At 40.9% G+C, this 18,577-nt stretch overlaps 2 protein-coding genes across 4 annotated transcripts in view; one reads left to right on the forward strand and one right to left on the reverse strand.

Moving 5' to 3' along the window:
* The first annotated feature begins 427 nt into the window (after positions 1-427).
* The window catches only part of LOC108717922 (amine sulfotransferase), a 29,755-nt gene continuing 11,605 nt past the window's right edge, over positions 428-18,577 (forward strand). The window contains exons 1-5 of one of the 2 annotated variants that reach the window (XM_041564603.1): positions 428-461; positions 1,331-1,408; positions 2,821-2,848; positions 14,039-14,116; positions 14,190-14,303. In XM_041564603.1, coding sequence (XP_041420537.1) covers positions 1,347-1,408; positions 2,821-2,848; positions 14,039-14,116; positions 14,190-14,303 — 282 coding nt within the window. In that variant the 5' untranslated portion in view covers positions 428-461; positions 1,331-1,346. The remainder of the gene's footprint in view (positions 462-1,330; positions 1,409-2,820; positions 2,849-14,038; positions 14,117-14,189; positions 14,304-18,577) is intronic. The other variant, XM_041564604.1, reaches the window with a different exon arrangement.
* Positions 7,945-9,995, reverse strand: LOC121394228. Of its 2 annotated transcripts, XM_041564602.1 has the most exons (3): positions 9,569-9,995; positions 9,447-9,490; positions 7,945-9,382 (listed from the first exon to the last, which is right to left on the reverse strand). In XM_041564602.1, the coding sequence occupies exons 1-3, from the start codon at positions 9,605-9,607 to the stop codon at positions 8,071-8,073; spliced, it is 1,395 nt and encodes a 464-aa protein (XP_041420536.1). In that variant the 5' UTR covers positions 9,608-9,995; the 3' UTR covers positions 7,945-8,070. The 2 variants fall into 2 exon arrangements, with proteins under 2 accessions (XP_041420536.1, XP_041420535.1); XM_041564601.1 differs by having other exon boundaries at positions 9,447-9,995.

The following is an 18,577-nucleotide window of genomic DNA, read 5'->3' on the forward strand; positions in this document are numbered from 1 at the left end:
ATATTTTACAACCTGTACCACCCCTTGCCCTCTGTCATTGACAATAATGGAAACCAAAGCATTCGGGCTAAAAAAAAAAGCCAAGTCTAATATAGCTGTGAGGCATGGGGACATTTTCTCAAAGAAAAATACTCTTCTTGATGAAAAAAAAAATCGGAGGTTTATTTAACTTTCCAGACCTCCATAAAAAACAATAAGAAACTTTTTGTTAACAGTTCAAAAACTTGCAAAGCAGACTGTTACACATAAAAAAAATGATTTCTGCATCATACAGCACCACTTGTTTAAGCCAGCACTTCCAACTTGTGCTTTACAAATGACTCCCCTGCTTTCTAATCACTCCAGCCTTTTATAGGAGTCAGAACTCCCAACATGCACTGCAGCATTCCCTTTAAATTCCAGGAAGTGCTGCTGGCCTGCTTCTTAAGAGGTGCAAGCCACCACACCAGGCTGTATCACAGGTAAAACTTTTAACTTCAAAGCTGCATTTGCAATCATGCTGTATTTTAAAATCCTTCACAATATAGTTACCACAAATTACATTTCCTATGCATATGTGTACATTGTAGCATTTATCTTACACATTTAAATGTAACACAATAGCAGTTAGGTTTTTTTAACACAAGCTAGTTAATTACATGCATGGTTCACAGGTGCTGTCAGATTTAGAGTAGAGAAAGGAAAGTGCATTAGGTGGCCAGCCTAATGGAGAAAAGGAAAAGTAACAGAAAGGAATACCATTCACCCAGCATAGGTCTGTCAGTCCATGTGAACACTTGCATTAAAACCAGTGTGACAGATTTTAGTACATATTATATACAATTTGAAGCTGTACCATTCACATCTCCACAATAGCACATGCTGTATTTACTAAATACCAGCATGGAGCTTGTTGCCCTACAATTTTAGCCTAGATCCTTCACACTATCTATAAGGACCTGAACTGTGTTCAGCACTGCATGTTCAGTTTATTAATGAGCCCTCCTATGCAGGGTCATATTTACCATGTAGGCACCCAATGGCTAATGCCTAGAGTGCCTGTCTTAAGGAGTTGGCTCCAAATGCCTATATGATAAATAAATAAAGCATACCGAAAATTAACACAGCCCACCCGATGCATACTGTGGCCAGTCAAGTACCTAGGGTGTACTGGACCTAAATATAGCTCCTATGCTCATTCCTTTGTCAAATTATAGCTTCACCATATATGTCCCATTTGTTAATCCTAATACATGTAATAAATACTAAACCACTGTTCAAAAATTGGTCATGTTTAGGACCATTTTAATATATATGCAAACTGACACCAAATCTGATCTTTTGGCCTTAGGTACCACTATTATGGAATGGGAATTAAGGAGAGCAGCGCTTACTACCATTCAGTTTATTCTGGAAAGGGGTTGACAAGGTAAGAAAGGAAATAGAAATTACATATTTAATGGATATAGATATACGGTACATGAATGAGTAATTTGTCTACACTGGGACATTGCATGCATGTACCTTGTACTGTATATTGGGATATTTTTGCCCATCTTACTCTTTGATACTAAGCATCCCTGTCTTCTCTTAAAGGGCAACTAAAGTCTAAAATAGAATAATGTTAGAAATGCTGTATTATGTATACTAAATATAAACATGAACTTACTGCACCAGCAGCCTAATAAGACAAATGATTTATGCTTTCAAAGTTGGCGCAGGGGGCTGTCATCTTGTAACTTTGTTAGACATTTCTGCAATATCAAGACTCGCACATGCTCAGTGTGGTCTGGGCTTCAGTTGGGAGGTTAAGCTTAGGGATCGTCATAAATTATCAAAACAGCACAAGTCAAATAATATCTGCCATAGAAGCCAATACAGCAAGACTGATTAATAATCATAATATAGAGACTGCACTGCGTCTCTGGATACAAATCTCTACAGGGAATCCAACAATGCTGCTCAAGTTCTGGGAAGTAAGGTGGGGGGGCTCCCCCTGCCATTTGAAAGTATGATCGTTTACCTGCACAGCAGTTGGGGACCATCTGACAATTCCTATCAACAGCAGTAAAAGAAGGGGGAATTGCACTGCATACAGTCAGGTTTATGATAAAAACTGTAGACATCTTTTAATTAAAGTATATTGGAGATAGATTTCTTTTTCATTAAAGAAAGTAAAAATGGGATTTTATATTTTTGCCTTTACATGCCCTTTAAATGGAGTTGAGACATTTAAGTGAAAATTAGGAGTTCTTTAGTTATAAAAAGTGCCAAGAAATAAACTGCATACAGCTGGGATTCCACACTGTTGCTACCTGACTATGTCTGGCAACCTGGGTCATAACTGTTGCTTTTGAATCTGAGCTGAATGCTAAGGATCAATTGCAAACTCACTGAACAGTGATGTCCCACTTGCCCACCCCCCATTCAAGTCACTGACTAACTCAGAGTTAGAGAACTGAAAAGCAGGAAGTAGTGTTGTGTTCTGTTATGTTAGACATATACTCACTCCAGCCTTTATACATTACATTTTAACCGACTAACTATATTAGAAACATAATTTATTTTGCACAGCCTATCTATTCTATTTACCCACTTTATTTTGATGCATAACTTGTGCCACTCTCAAATTGATTTGTTGTTGATATGAGGCAGGCATCTAAATTATGTTTTAATTTTGGGAACACAAATTAGGAGTTCTTTAGTTAGGAGTTATTTATTTAATGTTTAGCATTAAGGGCAAGCTGCACCTGGCTAAGTTAATAGATAAGTTATTTTACGACATGTATTCCTGAATGTTTTAATATGACAAAAATATTTTTTTTCTTTTTGCCAAAATAGGTTTTCTGGTAGGAAGTTAAAGAGCGAGGTACGTTTCTTGAATATGTATTGTAACTAAGTAAAATTTAATATTCAGAATGCTTTAATATACAGTGATAAATATAAATTAGTGGACCATAAATAACTGTGTGGAATAGATGATCAACACCTTGTTTGGGATCCTATATCAAGATACCTTGATATGCCTTGATATATCCAGAACGCTGGGAATTATGGGAAGGCCATCAACCATAGATTCCATTTTAAGGGAATAATCATTTAATAATGATTTCATTTTTCCTCTGTAATAATAAAACCGTACCTTGTACTTGTTGGTAATGCTACGTAAATCTATATTGGTGGCAAAACAACCCTATTTGCCCTATTTAGGGGCCGATTCACTAACTTCGAGTGAAGGATTCGAAGTAAAAAAAACTTAGAATTTCGAAGTGTTTTTTGGGCTACTTCGACCATCGAATGGGCTACTACGACCTACGACTTTGAATCGAAGGATTCGAACTAAAAATCGCTCGACTATTCGACCATTCGATAGTCGAAGTACTGTCTCTTTAAGAAAAAACTTCGACCCCCTAGTTCGCCATCTAGAAGCTACCGAACTCAATATTAGCCTATGGGAAGGTCCCCATAGGCTTTCCTAAATTTTTTTGATCGAAGGATATTCCTTCAATCGTTGGATTAAAATCCTTCGAATCGTTTGATCCAAAGGATTTTATCAGGGTCGAACTGGAGGGCTTTGGGCCCACCGGGGCTATTGCCCCAGGGCCCCGCTCCGGCCCCCGCTGCTGCTCCGGCGTGCTTCATCGGATGCAGTGCGCATGCGCGCGGCGCCGCATTTGTGCGCACGCGCGCAGCAATACCTTTGTGCGCATGCGCAGATCCTCTATTCTACCGCGACCCCCGACAAAGTGGGGTCGCGCAGCCAAATTAAGTAGCGGATCTGGGCCGGCGGGGCCCACAAGAGCCTGGGGCCCACCGGGTTTTTTCCCGGTGTCCCGCCGGCCCAGTACGACACTGGATTTTATCGTTCGATCGAAGGAATAATCCTTTGATTGTTCGATTGCACTATTTGCGCTAAAATCCTTCGACTTCGATATTCGAAGTCGTAGGATTTTAATTCCCAGTCGAATATCGAGGGTTAATTAACCCTCGATATTCGACCCTTTTTGAATCGGCCCCTTAATGTTTAAACGTTTTTTATGGAGATATGTATTAAGTAATAATTAAAGAACCCCATTTCAGAACATCTGTAATGTTTTCGAAGTGATGTTAAGCTCTAGTGATTGGAAATCCATGCATGGTATTCAACCTGATCTACCCATGATACTGAAAACAATCTCAAATCTGTGTGCAAAAATAGAGTTTATGTGGCAAATGGGAATATCTATAGAAATCAGCTGACATGACCTGTTCAGCAAATAATCATTTCTAAAACTATAAATACTAGAAAATAAGCCATTTACCTGTACTTCAAAGTCATATAATATCTAATTTATCTTTTACCATTGAACATTACAGCCTTCCATATATAACTTACAAGGCTTACCAGGGCTAATGGGAGATGTATTACACAGTAATCAACAAATGGACCCTTAAAGTCCTCATTAATATCTACATATATTAATATATTTATTATGTTCTGAACCGGAAGCAATTTTTTCTGCCCAATGGGGGACTATAAAATTCACCATGGTCATAATGACATGGGGTGTTGATAATGTGTCACAGGGGCACTCCATGAGGCCGGGGAGTAAAGGCGGAAATGTTTAGGCAAATATACAAGGGTTGAAGATATGGGGTAAAGAGGGAAGATTTACGATTTATGAAACATCTGTTGACTGGGGTGTGGGTGGCAATATAAAAAAAACCTATAACTTGCTGTCATATTTACTTTCATTAACCACTTTACTCTTTCAAAGATGAACGGTATTTTAACATATACCTAATTTACATAGACAAAACACATACATAAAACGAATAGTTTACCTGTAACCCCTTTAAAGGTAATTTGCTATATTATGAAAGGTAATAATGGAAAATTCTATCATACTTACCGTAATTTTCCTTTCCTGGACTGAAGCATGGCAGTAGGCACTAATGGGTTAACTCCCTCGCACAGCGGAAGTACAGGAACCAATAAACCTAATTCCCAACCCCCTTACCCCATCTCTTTCCCTGTCCGAGCTCAGGTACTGAAGGGGTGGGTCGTGCCTACTGCCATGCTTCAGTCCAGGAAAGGAAAATTACGGTAAGTATGATAGAATTTTCCATTTTCCTGTCCTTCCGCATGGCAGTAGGCACTAATGGGAATTAACTAAGCAGTACAGACTTTGGGCGGGAAAATCATTTATTAAATTGAACTGAAGAGAGGACTTTAAGCCCGAAACCAGCTTTGTTTACGGAACAAACATCAAGCTTATAACAACGAACAAAAGTAGATATAGAGGACCATGCAGCTGCACTGCAAATTTCTTCCGGCGTAGCTTGAGCCTCGAACGCCCAGGACGCAGCCACCGCTCTAGTGGAGTGAGCCTTAACATGGGGAGCCTGCATAGCTTTGAGTAAATACGCCTTCTTGATACAAGCTTTTATCCAGCTTGCAATCACACGCTTAGAAGCTTGATGGCCCATAGAAGATCCTTTAAATAGCAAAAAGAGACTATCACACCTCTTGAATGCCTCGGTTCTTCGCAAGTATATTGACAAACACCTCACCAAATCCAGTTTATGCCAGTTTACTTCTTCTTCCGTAGCGGGGTTAGGGAAGAAAGCCGGCAGCACAATCTCCTTACTAGCATGAAAGGAGGATACCACTTTCGGGAGGAATTTCTCTGGTAGCCTTAACGTTACTTTATCATGTAACATTTTCAGATATGGTTCTTTCCTCAGCAATGCTTGTATCTCCCCCACTCTCCGTGCTGACGTTACCGCTATCAAGAAAGCAGTCTTCATTGACAGGAGGTCCAAGCTAATTGACTCCAGAGGCTCAAATGGTTCCGTCATGAGAGACTGAAGAACCAAATTCAAATCCCATGATGGCAAAATTGGTCTCACTTGCGGTTTCAGATGTTTGACTCCTTGAATAAAGCGGGTCACTAATGGATACTCCGCCCATTTGACTTTCGTCAATGCTGACAAGGCTGACACTTGCACTTTCAGGGTAGCCAAGCTGAGATTCTTCTCTAAGCCTGACTGCAGAAAATTTACTACTGCCGACTCGGTTGGTGATGTAAATGAATCTCCTGACAATGTACACCATTCCCTGAATCTTTCCCAAATTCTATGGTAGGTATTCTCTGTTGATGGCTTTCTAGCTGCCAACAGTGTGTCAATAGTCATTTCTGCGAGCCCAAGCTCTGTCAGCTCTTTCCGCTCAAAAGCCACCCCGTCAAAGCCCATTTTTGTGGGTTTGGGTGGAATATTTTGCCTTGGCATAGCGAACCCTGGTGATAGGGTAGCTTGACTGGATTGTCCAATGCCATTTCCCACAACCGGGCAAACCAAGGCCTTCTCGGCCACCATGGCACTACTGCTATAACTGTAGCTTTGTCTTTCTGAATTTTGTTCAATACCCTTGATATGATCGGGATCGGCGGAAAAATGTATGCCAGTTTGAACATCCACTTCAGACTGAAAGCATCCTGACACAATGCTTGCCTCTCCGGGTACCAGGAGCAGAACAGTCTCACCTTCCTGTTCCTGGATGTAGCCATGAGGTCTATCTGAGGGAGGCCCCAACGATTCACCAACGTTTGGAAACTCCCCTGCGACAACTCCCACTCCCCTGGGTGGAGTGTCCTCCGACTCAACAGATCTGCCAGAATATTCTGACGACCAGGAATATAAGTTGCTGACAAGTCGAGGAGATTGTTCTCTGCCCATTCGAAAATCTCCAAAGTCAGACTCAACAATTTCCTGCTGTGAGTCCCTCCTTGTTTCTTTATATATTTTACCGTTGTTATATTGTCTGACTGAATGAGGACTGCTGTCCCTTTGAGCTGACTTTTGAAGCTCACTAGCGCCTGCAACACCGCTTTCAGTTCCCTGAAGTTCGAGGACCACGTTACTGCCTCCGGTGGCCATATGCCTTGTGCTGATACACATGCCGTATGAGCCCCCCATCCAAGGCTGCTGGCATCCGTCGTGACCATCTGCCACGATGAGCAATCTATTGGCTTGCCCTGAGAAAGATTGAACGGATTTAGCCACCACTCCAGGCTCTTCACTGTTTGTCGTGACAGAATAATGATTTGAGACTGAGTAACTCTTTTCCACTGTTGAAGAAACCCGAACTGGAGCTGTCGAAGATGAATCATTGCCCACCTGACGGCATCCTTCGTAGCTACCAGTTTCCCTATTATCTCTTGACAGATCAGAGCCGTGGTATAAGGAAATTTGATAACACTCTGCACTCTTCGAATAATGTCTTCCACTTTGCCTGGGGGAAGATATAGTCGCGACTGCTTGGTATCCACTAGAACCCCCAAGAACTCCATCCGTTGTGACGGGACCAGTTGTGACTTTTGGAAATTTATTAACCATCCATGTTCCTCTAGAACCGTAATGGTCACCTGGACCTGCTGGTTCAGCAGTTGTTCGTTTGAGGCCTTTATCAGCAGGTCGTCCAAATAGGTGAAGATCTGTATGCCCTGCAGGCGTAGGGCGGCTATGACTGGAGCCAGAACTTTTGAAAAGGTTCTCGGTGAAGACGCTAGCCCAAAGGGAAGTGCTCGGTATTGAAAATGCTCCCCCCTTACCGAGAACCTGAGGAATCTCTGGTGACTTAAGAGAATAGGGACATGAAGATATGCATCTCGCAAATCTATCTTTGCTAGCCAATCGTTTACCCGTAGGTTCTGCGAAATAATACTCAATGTCTCCATTTTGAATGACTTTACCTTCAGGAACGAATTTAATCCTCTGAGATCTAAGATAGCTCGGAACTCCCCCGACGCCTTTTTCCTGAGGAAGATCGGAGAATAGATACCTTGTCCCTTCTGGCTTTCCGGCACTGTTAAAATTACTTCCTTTTCCAACAGATCTAATAAAATGTGATTCATTGCTCGATGAGCTTCCAGCGTTTTCGGAACCTTTGATTCCACAAAAAAACTTCTGTTTGGTTTTTTCGAAAACTCCAAGTGGTAACCTAAGGATACCACTTCCCGGACCCAACTGTCCATCGTAGTTTTCCCCCAGACTGCCTGGAATTGAAGTAGTCTTCCCCCTACTGGCGGCAGCTGGGCCTGAACACCGTCAGAACGATTTAGGCTTTCCCTGCTTGAACTCTTTTTTGAGCTGATTTTGCCCGCAATTTCTCCAAAAGGGCTGCCTATCAAATTGCTTTCCAGGCCTATAGGTCTTGGCATCCTTAAACGGCATTCTGTCCGCCCAGCCTGCACGGACTGGCTGACGTCTCACACGCCTTTCTTGCGGCAAAAAGGAGCTCTTGCCCGCCGAAGCCTTAGAAATAATACTGTCAAGTTTTGGCCCAAACAGCAACTCCCCCTCGAAAGGGAGCGCACACAGATTGAACTTGGAAGGGGTATCTGCTTGCCAATGTTTTAGCCACAGCATCCTCCTAGCTGCCACTGCATACCCCATATTTCTGGCTGCCAATTTCAGCACCTCCAATGATGCGTCCGTGATGAAATCAATAGCCACCTTTATATCACCCACTAGGTGACCCACCTTGTCTTTGTCTCCAGCAAGCTGCAGCTCAGTTTCTATCTCTTGCAGCCAGATTTTGGATGCCTTTGCCACACACGTGACTGCTACCGCTGGCTTGCAGAGTAGCCCCGAAACTGAATAGGCCTTCCTCAGCACTGTATCCTGTCTCCTTTCTACAGGATCCTTCAAGGAAACCCCCTCATCCACTGGCAATGTGGTCTTACGAGCCACCCTTGTGATGGCAGCATCCACTTTGGGGGGGTTGGTCCACCGACTCACATCCCCCTCCGCATACGGGTACATCTTCTTCATGTGTCTAGGTTCTGAGTACTTTTTATCTGGTACTGCCCACTCTTCCTTAATAATATCTTTCAGTACATCGTGGACTGGAAATACCAGATCTTTCTTTCCTGATGATTTAAACATTCTGTCCTGCTTTTTCTCTTGTTCAGTGTCCTCTAGTTCCAATACTTTCCGGACAGCTTTTACTAGAGGTTCTATTAGATCCAAATCAAACGAGGAATCTTCATCCAATACAATTAGCTCCTCTTCCTCCTCTGAAGTAGCCGAAAGGCTACACCTTGCTGCCCCCTGCTGACGTGCTTCACACTCCGCAGGCACCTTAGGATCACGGCTCTCTTTCCCCATTACTGGGGCACTGGGACCCACTTTCTGTATCACATTAGCTGTCACAGTTCCTACTAGGTCCTCCAGTGATTTAGACATAGACTCCTTAAACCAGTCTCTCATAGCACTCCATTGATCATCTGCTCTTTTGCCAGACATAGATTCCCAGCACATTAGGCATACTTTTTTGTTATGCATCGCTGGATTATCACATATTGAACACTCTTTTTCCACCGCCTTCCTTGAATGATGACTCCTCCTTCTAGGTGACCTACAAAGAAACGAGTTTGTTACCATCACATAGGAGTCACCACACATCTCTCTGATACACTTACCCCCTAGAGGATGACCGGGATCTCCGGCTCCTAGAACTCATGCTCTGAAAAAAGAGGAGTAAATATAAGTAGCTGTACAGTTCACCTAGGTCCCCAACCGGTAGGCCTGCAACACTGCTTACATTCAGGCTCTCCCAACCAGCAAACGGCTCCTGCTGCATGTACTGCAAACAAAACCTGCTCCTGCTGTACAACAGGTAATGGGCGCTTTAAGAGCCAAGGGCGCCTAGAGATGACATCATCAAGAGTCTACACAGTGTCTTACCGCGGGATCCGACTTACTGCACTCAGAACGCCTTACTGCACACCCCGCGTCTTACCGCGTTCTAAAAGCCCAGCTACCAGGCTCCACCGGCTATATGTGAACCGGTCGCTTCGGTGAGGCAGAGAGGAACCACACCGGCACAGGGGAATCCTTCCTGATGCGAGGACAGGAAAAAAAGAGATGGGGTAAGGGGGTTGGGAATTAGGTTTATTGGTTCCTGTACTTCCGCTGTGCGAGGGAGTTAACCCATTAGTGCCTACTGCCATGCGGAAGGACAGGAAATTATCTTCACTGATTAAGTCGAAACAGCTGGGGTTTCAATTAAGCAAGTATATCTAAGTGCAGTAAATGTATGCCAGATAAACATCTCAGGAACATAAAATTAATCCATTCGTTTACTGAACGAGGTAGACTTGCATTTCTCATTAGGAAGATTATTATAAGTGACATATCTTATGCTTATCTTTTAATACAACTAATGGGTTATGTATGCAATAAAAAGAAATGAAATTGCATTTTTAACAGCAGACAGAGAACTTCTAATGTTAACAGCTAATTGATCAACTATAAAATATTTATTTGTGAATTATTTCTGCTTACCCAAATTTTGTGTCAATATAGAAACTCAATGCATTGTAGCTGTTTTTGCTCCACATAGCAAAATCACTTAAAACTAAATCTAATCTAAAGTCAGTTCAGTGGAAGGCAAAGCTTTGTAATGAAACTTCCGTTGGCAATTTATAAATCCTTTCAAGTCATAACATTTGAAGGGCAGTAAAATGTAAAATTTGCAATTTTTAAAGACAAAGCACAATTTTTTAACCTACAGTGTTGTGCATTTTGCCAGTATTTTGTCATCATTGTGGGTGTCGGCTATATGTTAAAACTTGTGTATGATGCATTCAGGATGGCAACATTTCTCCATTCATGAAACCAGGTAGTGAGATCAGGAGCTGGGGTAGATGATGGGGTGGACCTATGCCATAGAATTTTGTCCAGGAGTTCTGGAGACAACACTAGAACCAGTACAGATGGTTTGGTTAATCACACCCAAACACTGGCAACAGCATCACTTCCCATGTACTAATGTGGATAGTGTCTAAAACAGTCTTAGTTTCTGACTTAATTGGCACATGTCAGTTGTGGGTATGGACACAAACTGCTAGGTGAACCAAAAAATGACCTGCTGGTAATACCAGGGTTTCCGTTCTTCCAAGGGAATTAATCATAGCTGAACAGGCACAATGGCACATTTAGAAGGAACATGTCTGGAAGCAAGAACCCTTTTAAATGGTGTTTATTTCAACTGTACTTATTATTACAGTATTTATAAAGTGTCAACATATTCTACAGTACTGTACAATAGAAGGGTGTTAATAGGTGTTCAATTTTGGATTCATTATAGTACACTGCCATGTGCTTCCATTTATAAAGAAAGCCTTGAGTCTCTGAGAGCAATGACACACTTGGTATTGATATTGGGTGTCTGCATTGCTTCCTAAAATTGCTCCTGCTAAGGATTTTCAGGCACTTAAAACTTGGAAATGTAGACTTAGAAATAGGCAGTGCAGGAGGGGACAAATTCAGATCATCACAAGTGATACTCGTAAGTATGGCATTGCCCTTAAAAGCAAGTGCTTCACAAAATATTAAGGTAGAAATGTAATAAAAGTCTGGTTATATGCATACATAAGGACAAAAATTCACATTCGCATATTCAATATATTCTTCAGATATTACACAACTAAATTTAATTCTACAAAGAATGTTTTATAAAGCCTGCTTAAAGATGACATATTTTCCTGATGTAAAAGTAATGACTTGGTAAGAAGGTATATTTACATACACCTACATACTGGGTAAACTGTAAAATGTGTAATCTTTTTTTGGGGGGGGTCCTTGTGAAAGTTATACTAAGTTAGTGCAAAGGAAAAAAATATTGAAATACCAGAAATGTTAAAGGTGTATTTTACTTCATTTTTTAAAAATATATGCTTCCCTTGTCTTCAAATCAACGATTTGGGATACTGTAATTCCACCTTCTAATCTTAAATCAGCAATTATAAGATGTTACATAGAAACACTTGCAAAATGTACCAAAATGTACCTCGTCCAAAAACGAGATGCCAGTGGCGTTTCGCCCATCACTAATTGTGATACCAACAACAAACAAGATGTTGAGGAAAGAATTGAAAATGTTAGTGTAGATGTAAACATAATTTGGTACAGCAGTGGATCCAGGCTACCACATCCATACAAGTTGTTCAGTTTTTATAATGTGCAAACAAAATAAGATATTTGAGTACACGGCATTTAAAAAATGTAATTTCTGTGGTCTATGTATCGTTTATCCTGGCTGCCATCTCTATTTAAGGCTACGGTCATGCGTAGCCAAACCTCTTGCCTCAGATTGATCCAGTGTCTGCATAAATAGGCGCTGTGTAGCTCTTTGTGCTCTACTTTAGAAAAGGTGAAAGAAGCACACTACGACAACCCCTTCCTCCGGTGTTCCCTGAAAGCTTGTGCCACATTACTGCTGTAATAAATGTTTTAAAAGGCAGGAGCGAAGTATGATGGTATTCTTCTTTTCCCTTTTCTAAAGTAGTTGTCATGCTTGGCTTGAAGGCATCCTGGGACTGAATACACCCTATGAATATTAGTAAGTGGTGTGCTGAAGATAAAATAGTTTTCACTCTTTGTGCAGACACACAAAACAAATTTCAGAGCTTAGTGGGTCAGCACAAAGGTAGATGCAGTATCTGTTTATGCAAGCACCGAAGCAAGCTGGGGCAATCAGTTAGGCTGTTACTCGGCCTGCGTTTATCTGAGAAAAAGCTACATGTGACCGAAGCCTTAAGTAAAGTTAGTTTCTCTTTCTTTGATCTCGCAGATCAACTACATACAATGACCCTGCTCCCCTTTGTGTTCAACACTCCAATATAAGTCCATTGAAAAAAAACTGAGTGCCTTTTATTACATATGGGGGATAATGTAATAAAATACACAAAGCTTGCCTGGAAGCAGTAACCCAGAGCAGCCAATAAGATGTTTGCTTTTAAACAGGTGACCAATAAATTCAACCTGCTGATTAGTTGCTATGGGTTACAGCTCCTGGGCAGAGTGCCCAGGAGCAAAAAGGCAATAAAAGGCATAGTGGCTTTTATTACATAATACCATTAGTTTATTAAAAGTAGTGCCACTGTATAACTAATAGTGTGTAGGCACATATTTTCAGGTCATATCAAATAATCAGCAGGCATAAGTGAAAAGGAACATTATTTGTCCATGTATGTTTTCCTTTAACTTCGAGAAATGTTTCTTGTTTGCTTAGAGTATTTCCCCTGGTTTAAAAGCACACGTGGCCACCAAATTAAGTGACTGATTTATAACCTCCTATTTGGTTTCCTAATCCTGATCTTTTCCCAAAAGATTCGTTATCATGTTACTCATTAACTGTCTTGAGTTTTTTTTTTTTGTTTTTTTTTGTTTTTTTTTTTTACAAAAAAAAAAATTTCAAATAATTACATGCATGCGTGCAGACGCAGCGCCGTGCGCACATGCGTGCAGACGGAGCGCGGTGCGCACACAGAGGGGGCCATCGTGTGCACATGCACACTGAAGGACGACGCGTTGCAGCAGGGGGACGGGGGTCTGTAGGGGGGCCCTGGACTGGAGTCCCGGTGGGCCCCGGGCCCCCCAGTCCGACCCTGCCTGGGACTCAGACTCACTAGCCTCTGCCAGTCCTTTTCTCTTTCTTTCCCCACAAGGGATTTAGGCTCCAAGCTCTGGAACTCTCTTGCTGGCAGAACAGCTCCTTCTGCCCAGCTCTGTCTCTCACAGCCCCTCACTTCCCTGGAGAGCCCTGAGTTGTGCTCACACAGCCCTTTTACATGGTCAGGTAGCTCCTCTCTCAGCTGCCACTTAATTACCTGGCTGAGAGGGAATATTAACCCTACCTGAGCCAAATATTCCTTTGCAGCACATACAATGCAGTTTAAATGCACTCTTTTATGTGCCTTTTGCTCTAAGACAGTGGTGTTTCCCAAACACCCTGTCACAGTATATTTAAAATGAGGCCCCTAAATATGGCTTATGTACTTTACAAAATTGTTGTACACAGTGCAGATAAAGAACAGTTTTATAGCCGATTCCATAAATTTTACAATTCTGGGTTTTTCTTTGTCCTATGTCAATGATTGGACAGAGATAAAAGCATTAAAATGTATGTCTCTCTTGGACAGGGTTGAGATTTTTCTATTTGTATTAATAAATTAGACAAACATCTCTTATCAGTTCCTTTGTGTGACCTATTTATTTATTTTGATAGGTAGATACTCTCATCATGATGTATAAAACCCACTGTCAGTGTGTGCTCGACAATGCAATTAATGAAAATTTTAAGGAGGTAAGTCTATAAATATATTGCCGTTATTCTTATTTGTAGCACAAACAATCATTAATATCGTTTACTGTTGTAGATCCAGCACTTCCTATTACATTTTTGGCAAGGCATGCCAGACCACCTACTTCCATTGCTTGATAACCCTATAATCACAGACATATTCTACGTTTGTGATTCTATCCTTTACAAGGTGAGGTGCATATTTAAATGTATGATCTTGATAAATCTCCAACAGTTATAATTAATATGCTCATCCCTGCAACAATGCAAGAAATGCCAGAAAGGTAAAAGGTTTTCTGTTTTGTGGTGCAGTTTGTGGTGCAATTGTTTCTTCTTCGGTGTAGGTGTAAAATGATTTCTTGCTGCATTATGTATTATTGCATATACAGTACGGTATTACAGAAGTCCTTTTGTAAGGCAATAATAACTATAATACGAAGGGTGTGGCCTGATGGCATAGGGAACATTGCCTAACATAACTGGTTACAAGGAAAGCCCAAAAAGCTTTTAGGCAGATTATATATATATATATATATATATATATATATATATATATATATATATATATATATATATATATATTATATATATATATATATATATATATATATATATATATATATATATATAGAGAGACATATATATATATATATATAGACATAAAAGGTTGAACTTGATGCACTTTTTTTAACCTAACTGACTATGTGCTATGTGATAAAAATTTGTATCAAATATAATGACTGAAAGCACACATCAAATGTACAATAAACAATGTCATATACCTTTTAGAATGCCCTTGCAGATTGCAATACAAATTGTTCCATTAGTGAACATATAAATAACATCAAATAAGTGTTGGGCACACAACCCCATGTCTCCAAGCATTTTTAAATGGTTCCTGAAAAGAATCCCTTGGGTTTAAATGTTATGACATTGAGAGGGTTCAGGGTCGGACTGGGGGGGCAGGGACCCATTGGGGCTGCTTCCTCAGGGCCCCACTCCGCACCCCCGCCACGCGTGTGCGCATGAGCATGGTGTTTTTGCCACTGCACAAGCGCACGCAAGCACATGGGTGCGGATCTGGGCCAGCGGGGCCCACAAGAGACCAGGCCCGCAGGGTTTTTTTCCCTGTGTCCCACCTGCCCACTCTGACCCTGAGAAGGTTAATTAAAACAATTCGTGTAAATGAAGCAGTAAAGGAGGACATGTGAGAAAAGGCCCACTGTGAATTGCTAAGTACTGTTTCTATTTTTGCAGATGATACTAAATTGTGCAGAACTATAGGTTCCATGCAGGATGCTGCCACTTTGCAAAGTGATCTGTCTAAACTGGAAAACTGGGCAGCAAACTGGAAAATGAGGTTCAATGTTGATAAATGCAAGGTTATGCACTTTGGCAAAAATAATATAAATGCAAGTTATACACTAAATGGCAATGTGTTGGGAGTTTCCTTAAATGAAAAGGATCTAGGGGTCTTTGTAGATAACACGTTGTCTAATTCTGGGCAGTGTCATTCTGTGGCTACTAAAGCAAATAAAGTTCTGTCTTGCATAAAAAAGGGCATTAACTCAAGGGATGAAAACATAATTATGCCTCTTTATAGGTCCCTGGTAAGGCCTCATCTGGAGTATGCAGTTCAGTTTTGGACTCCAGTCCTTAAGAGGGATATAAATGAGCTGGAGAGAGTGCAGAGACGTGCAACTAAATTGGTTAGAGGGACGGAAGACTTAAATTATGAGGGTAGACTGTCAAGGTTGGGGTTGTTTTCTCTGGAAAAAAGGCGCTTGCGAGGGGACATGATTACACTTTACAAGTACATTAGAGGACATTATAGACAAATGGCAGGGGACCTTTTTACCCATAAAGTGGATCACCGTACCAGAGGCCACCCCTTTAGACTAGAAGAAAAGAACTTTCATTTGAAGCAACGTAGAGGGTTCTTCACAGTCAGGACAGTGAGGTTGTGGAATGCACTGCCGGGTGATGTTGTGATGGCTGATTCAGTTAATGCCTTTAAGAATGGCTTGGATGATTTTTTGGACAGACATAATATTAAAGGCTATTGTGATACTAAACTCTATAGTTAATATAGGTATGGGTATATAGAATTTTAATTAAAAGTAGGGAGGGGTGTGTGTATGGATGCTGGGTTTTCATTTGGAGGGGTTGAACTTGATGGACTTTGTCTTTTTTCAACCCAATTTAACTATGTAACTATGTAACTATGTGACCAAGACACGAGGAATGAAGACATATAAAGGGAACAGGGAAATACCCTGGAATCTTGCTCCAGTAGGCATAATCTGTTGTCACAGTTGCGGCTGCCTTTCCCTGCTGTTTCCCTACCTTGCCACCAACCAATATAAGTAGGCAGATTGCTGATTTAAAAAATGAGGGGAAACAGGATTTGTAAAAAATTATGTATATAGGTCATTCAATCTTTTGTGGGCTAGCTGGGAACAGAGACACAAGGAGGAACTTGGGAGGGTTTTCCCTGCTACTGAGAGTTCAGCCAGTCAGTCAGTGCTGTGACCATTTCCTGTGGCAGAATGAACTGACACTCCCACTCCTCTTTCCAGCCTAGACTGTGTGGGAAGGTTTTCTCAGAAGTTCTGATATAATGACCTATAACTGTATGTGTTTGGATATAATAATACTTTGATGATTTGTGTGTAAAAACTCTGTGTTATGGTGTCAATAAAACGTTTGTTTTGTTTGCAAGAACCTCTGGAGTCCTATTTTTATTTCTATCCAGCACCACAAAGTTGTGGTTGCAAAACACCAACTTCTTCCTCCACTTAGCGACGGTCCATTTGGATCATGCATAATGCCCATTAAAAGGCATACAAGTTGCTAAATAAATACAGTGCCTCTGTTACACACTATATATTTGCCCCAGCATATACAGTACACAAGTATGTCTTGCAAGATGAAACTGTGACATAATTCCTCCACATAATAAAGCACTGCTGCCTGGAGACCGAGAGGATAGGGAGCACAATTTGGTTTAGGGAGTGTGGTTTGACATGTAACTGTGTCTGTCATGAAATAATTGGGGGCCACTGTGTTTCATGAAGTGCTTAGCGTGGTAGTTTGGCATGACCAAAATGTTATGCTGCCACACTATGCACTGCAGTTAGTAATGCACCCTTTTAGACGTGTTTTGGAGGTATGCAGCAATGTTGCTTGCATATCTAGGGTTAATTCAATACTCTAAATGAATTGCTTAGATTCCTAGCTGTTATTGTTTTAATGTAAGTTGTAGTCAGTAGTGTATGTTAAAATAAAACTACGAATAATCTGCCTATACTGGGCATGGAAGGCAGAGCAATACCAGTCATCCAAATAACTGGAGATTGAGCACTGGGGCTTGATAGGGCTAAGAGAAGGTATATTTTCTCATATTTTTTACATTTTTTCCACTTTGCATATTGTGCTATTTTAAAGCTACGTTTGAAGTGGCTTTATTCTAGTTTTGGGCTGTTTTTGTAACTGACTTTAGCTGGTTTTGAAAATGACACCTGACCGTTTTGGCAAGAGGCATTCTGACTACTGTGTAACTGTGAGCCTGCTATAGGTGGAGTAGAGACAAGCAGAGATTCTGATCCAGTGGAAGCCTGCTACAGAGAGAGAGACAGTCTGGAGAGAAGCTAACCCTGCTATTCTAGTTGTGGACCATTACCTGTAAAAGATCTGTCAGCGCTAGGCAAAAAGGGAACAGATTGCCTACTTAAAGTAATCCAGTGATTTAGGAGCACAGACTGTGAGTAATCTGGCAGTATCCTACTCTATTGGGAGACTGTGCAACCATTAATCAATAAAAGTTAATCCTGCTGATGCTGCGCTATATATTTTGCTAAGTTGTTCAATTCCTGGAAGGATAATGTTTGCCCTAAGGCATTACTGGGGCAATGTAATAAAAATCGCAAAGAGCAAAACAATTTGCACAAATAAGAATAAAAATTCACATTTTGCATTGTAATACTCTTCCTTAAACTGTGACTGTTTCAATTGCATATTGTGCATTGCCCACTTTTAAGAAGTGCTTGAAGGTTTTGTAATCTATTGGAGCAAACATAGCAACTTTTTCAGTAAGAAGTTTTCTTACATTCACTGCACCCAGGCACAAACTATAAAATCCACAAACTTTCTTCCAATGGCAGAAGTGGTCGCTTAACAGTTTTTGAGCTTGCAAAAGCTATATTAAATTTGCACAAAGGAAAAGTTGTTGGCACAAAGGCATAACTTTTCGGCTACTTACTTTTATTACATTCCCCCAGTACATATTCTGACCTGCCAGCGTTATACAGTCACTGGCTAATTAAAGTCACTGACTGGAGAAACTCAACAAAGGCCCCAATGTGCATAAGTCATTTGGGGACTATTGATAGGGTAGTTATGTCTAAGGAGTTAATATAATATTACAATGTTCATAAACTTTATTGTGTACTTTATAGTCATGAT

Source organism: Xenopus laevis, chromosome 5S (assembly GCF_017654675.1).
Source record: "Xenopus laevis strain J_2021 chromosome 5S, Xenopus_laevis_v10.1, whole genome shotgun sequence".
NCBI classification, from domain to species: domain Eukaryota; kingdom Metazoa; phylum Chordata; class Amphibia; order Anura; family Pipidae; genus Xenopus; species Xenopus laevis.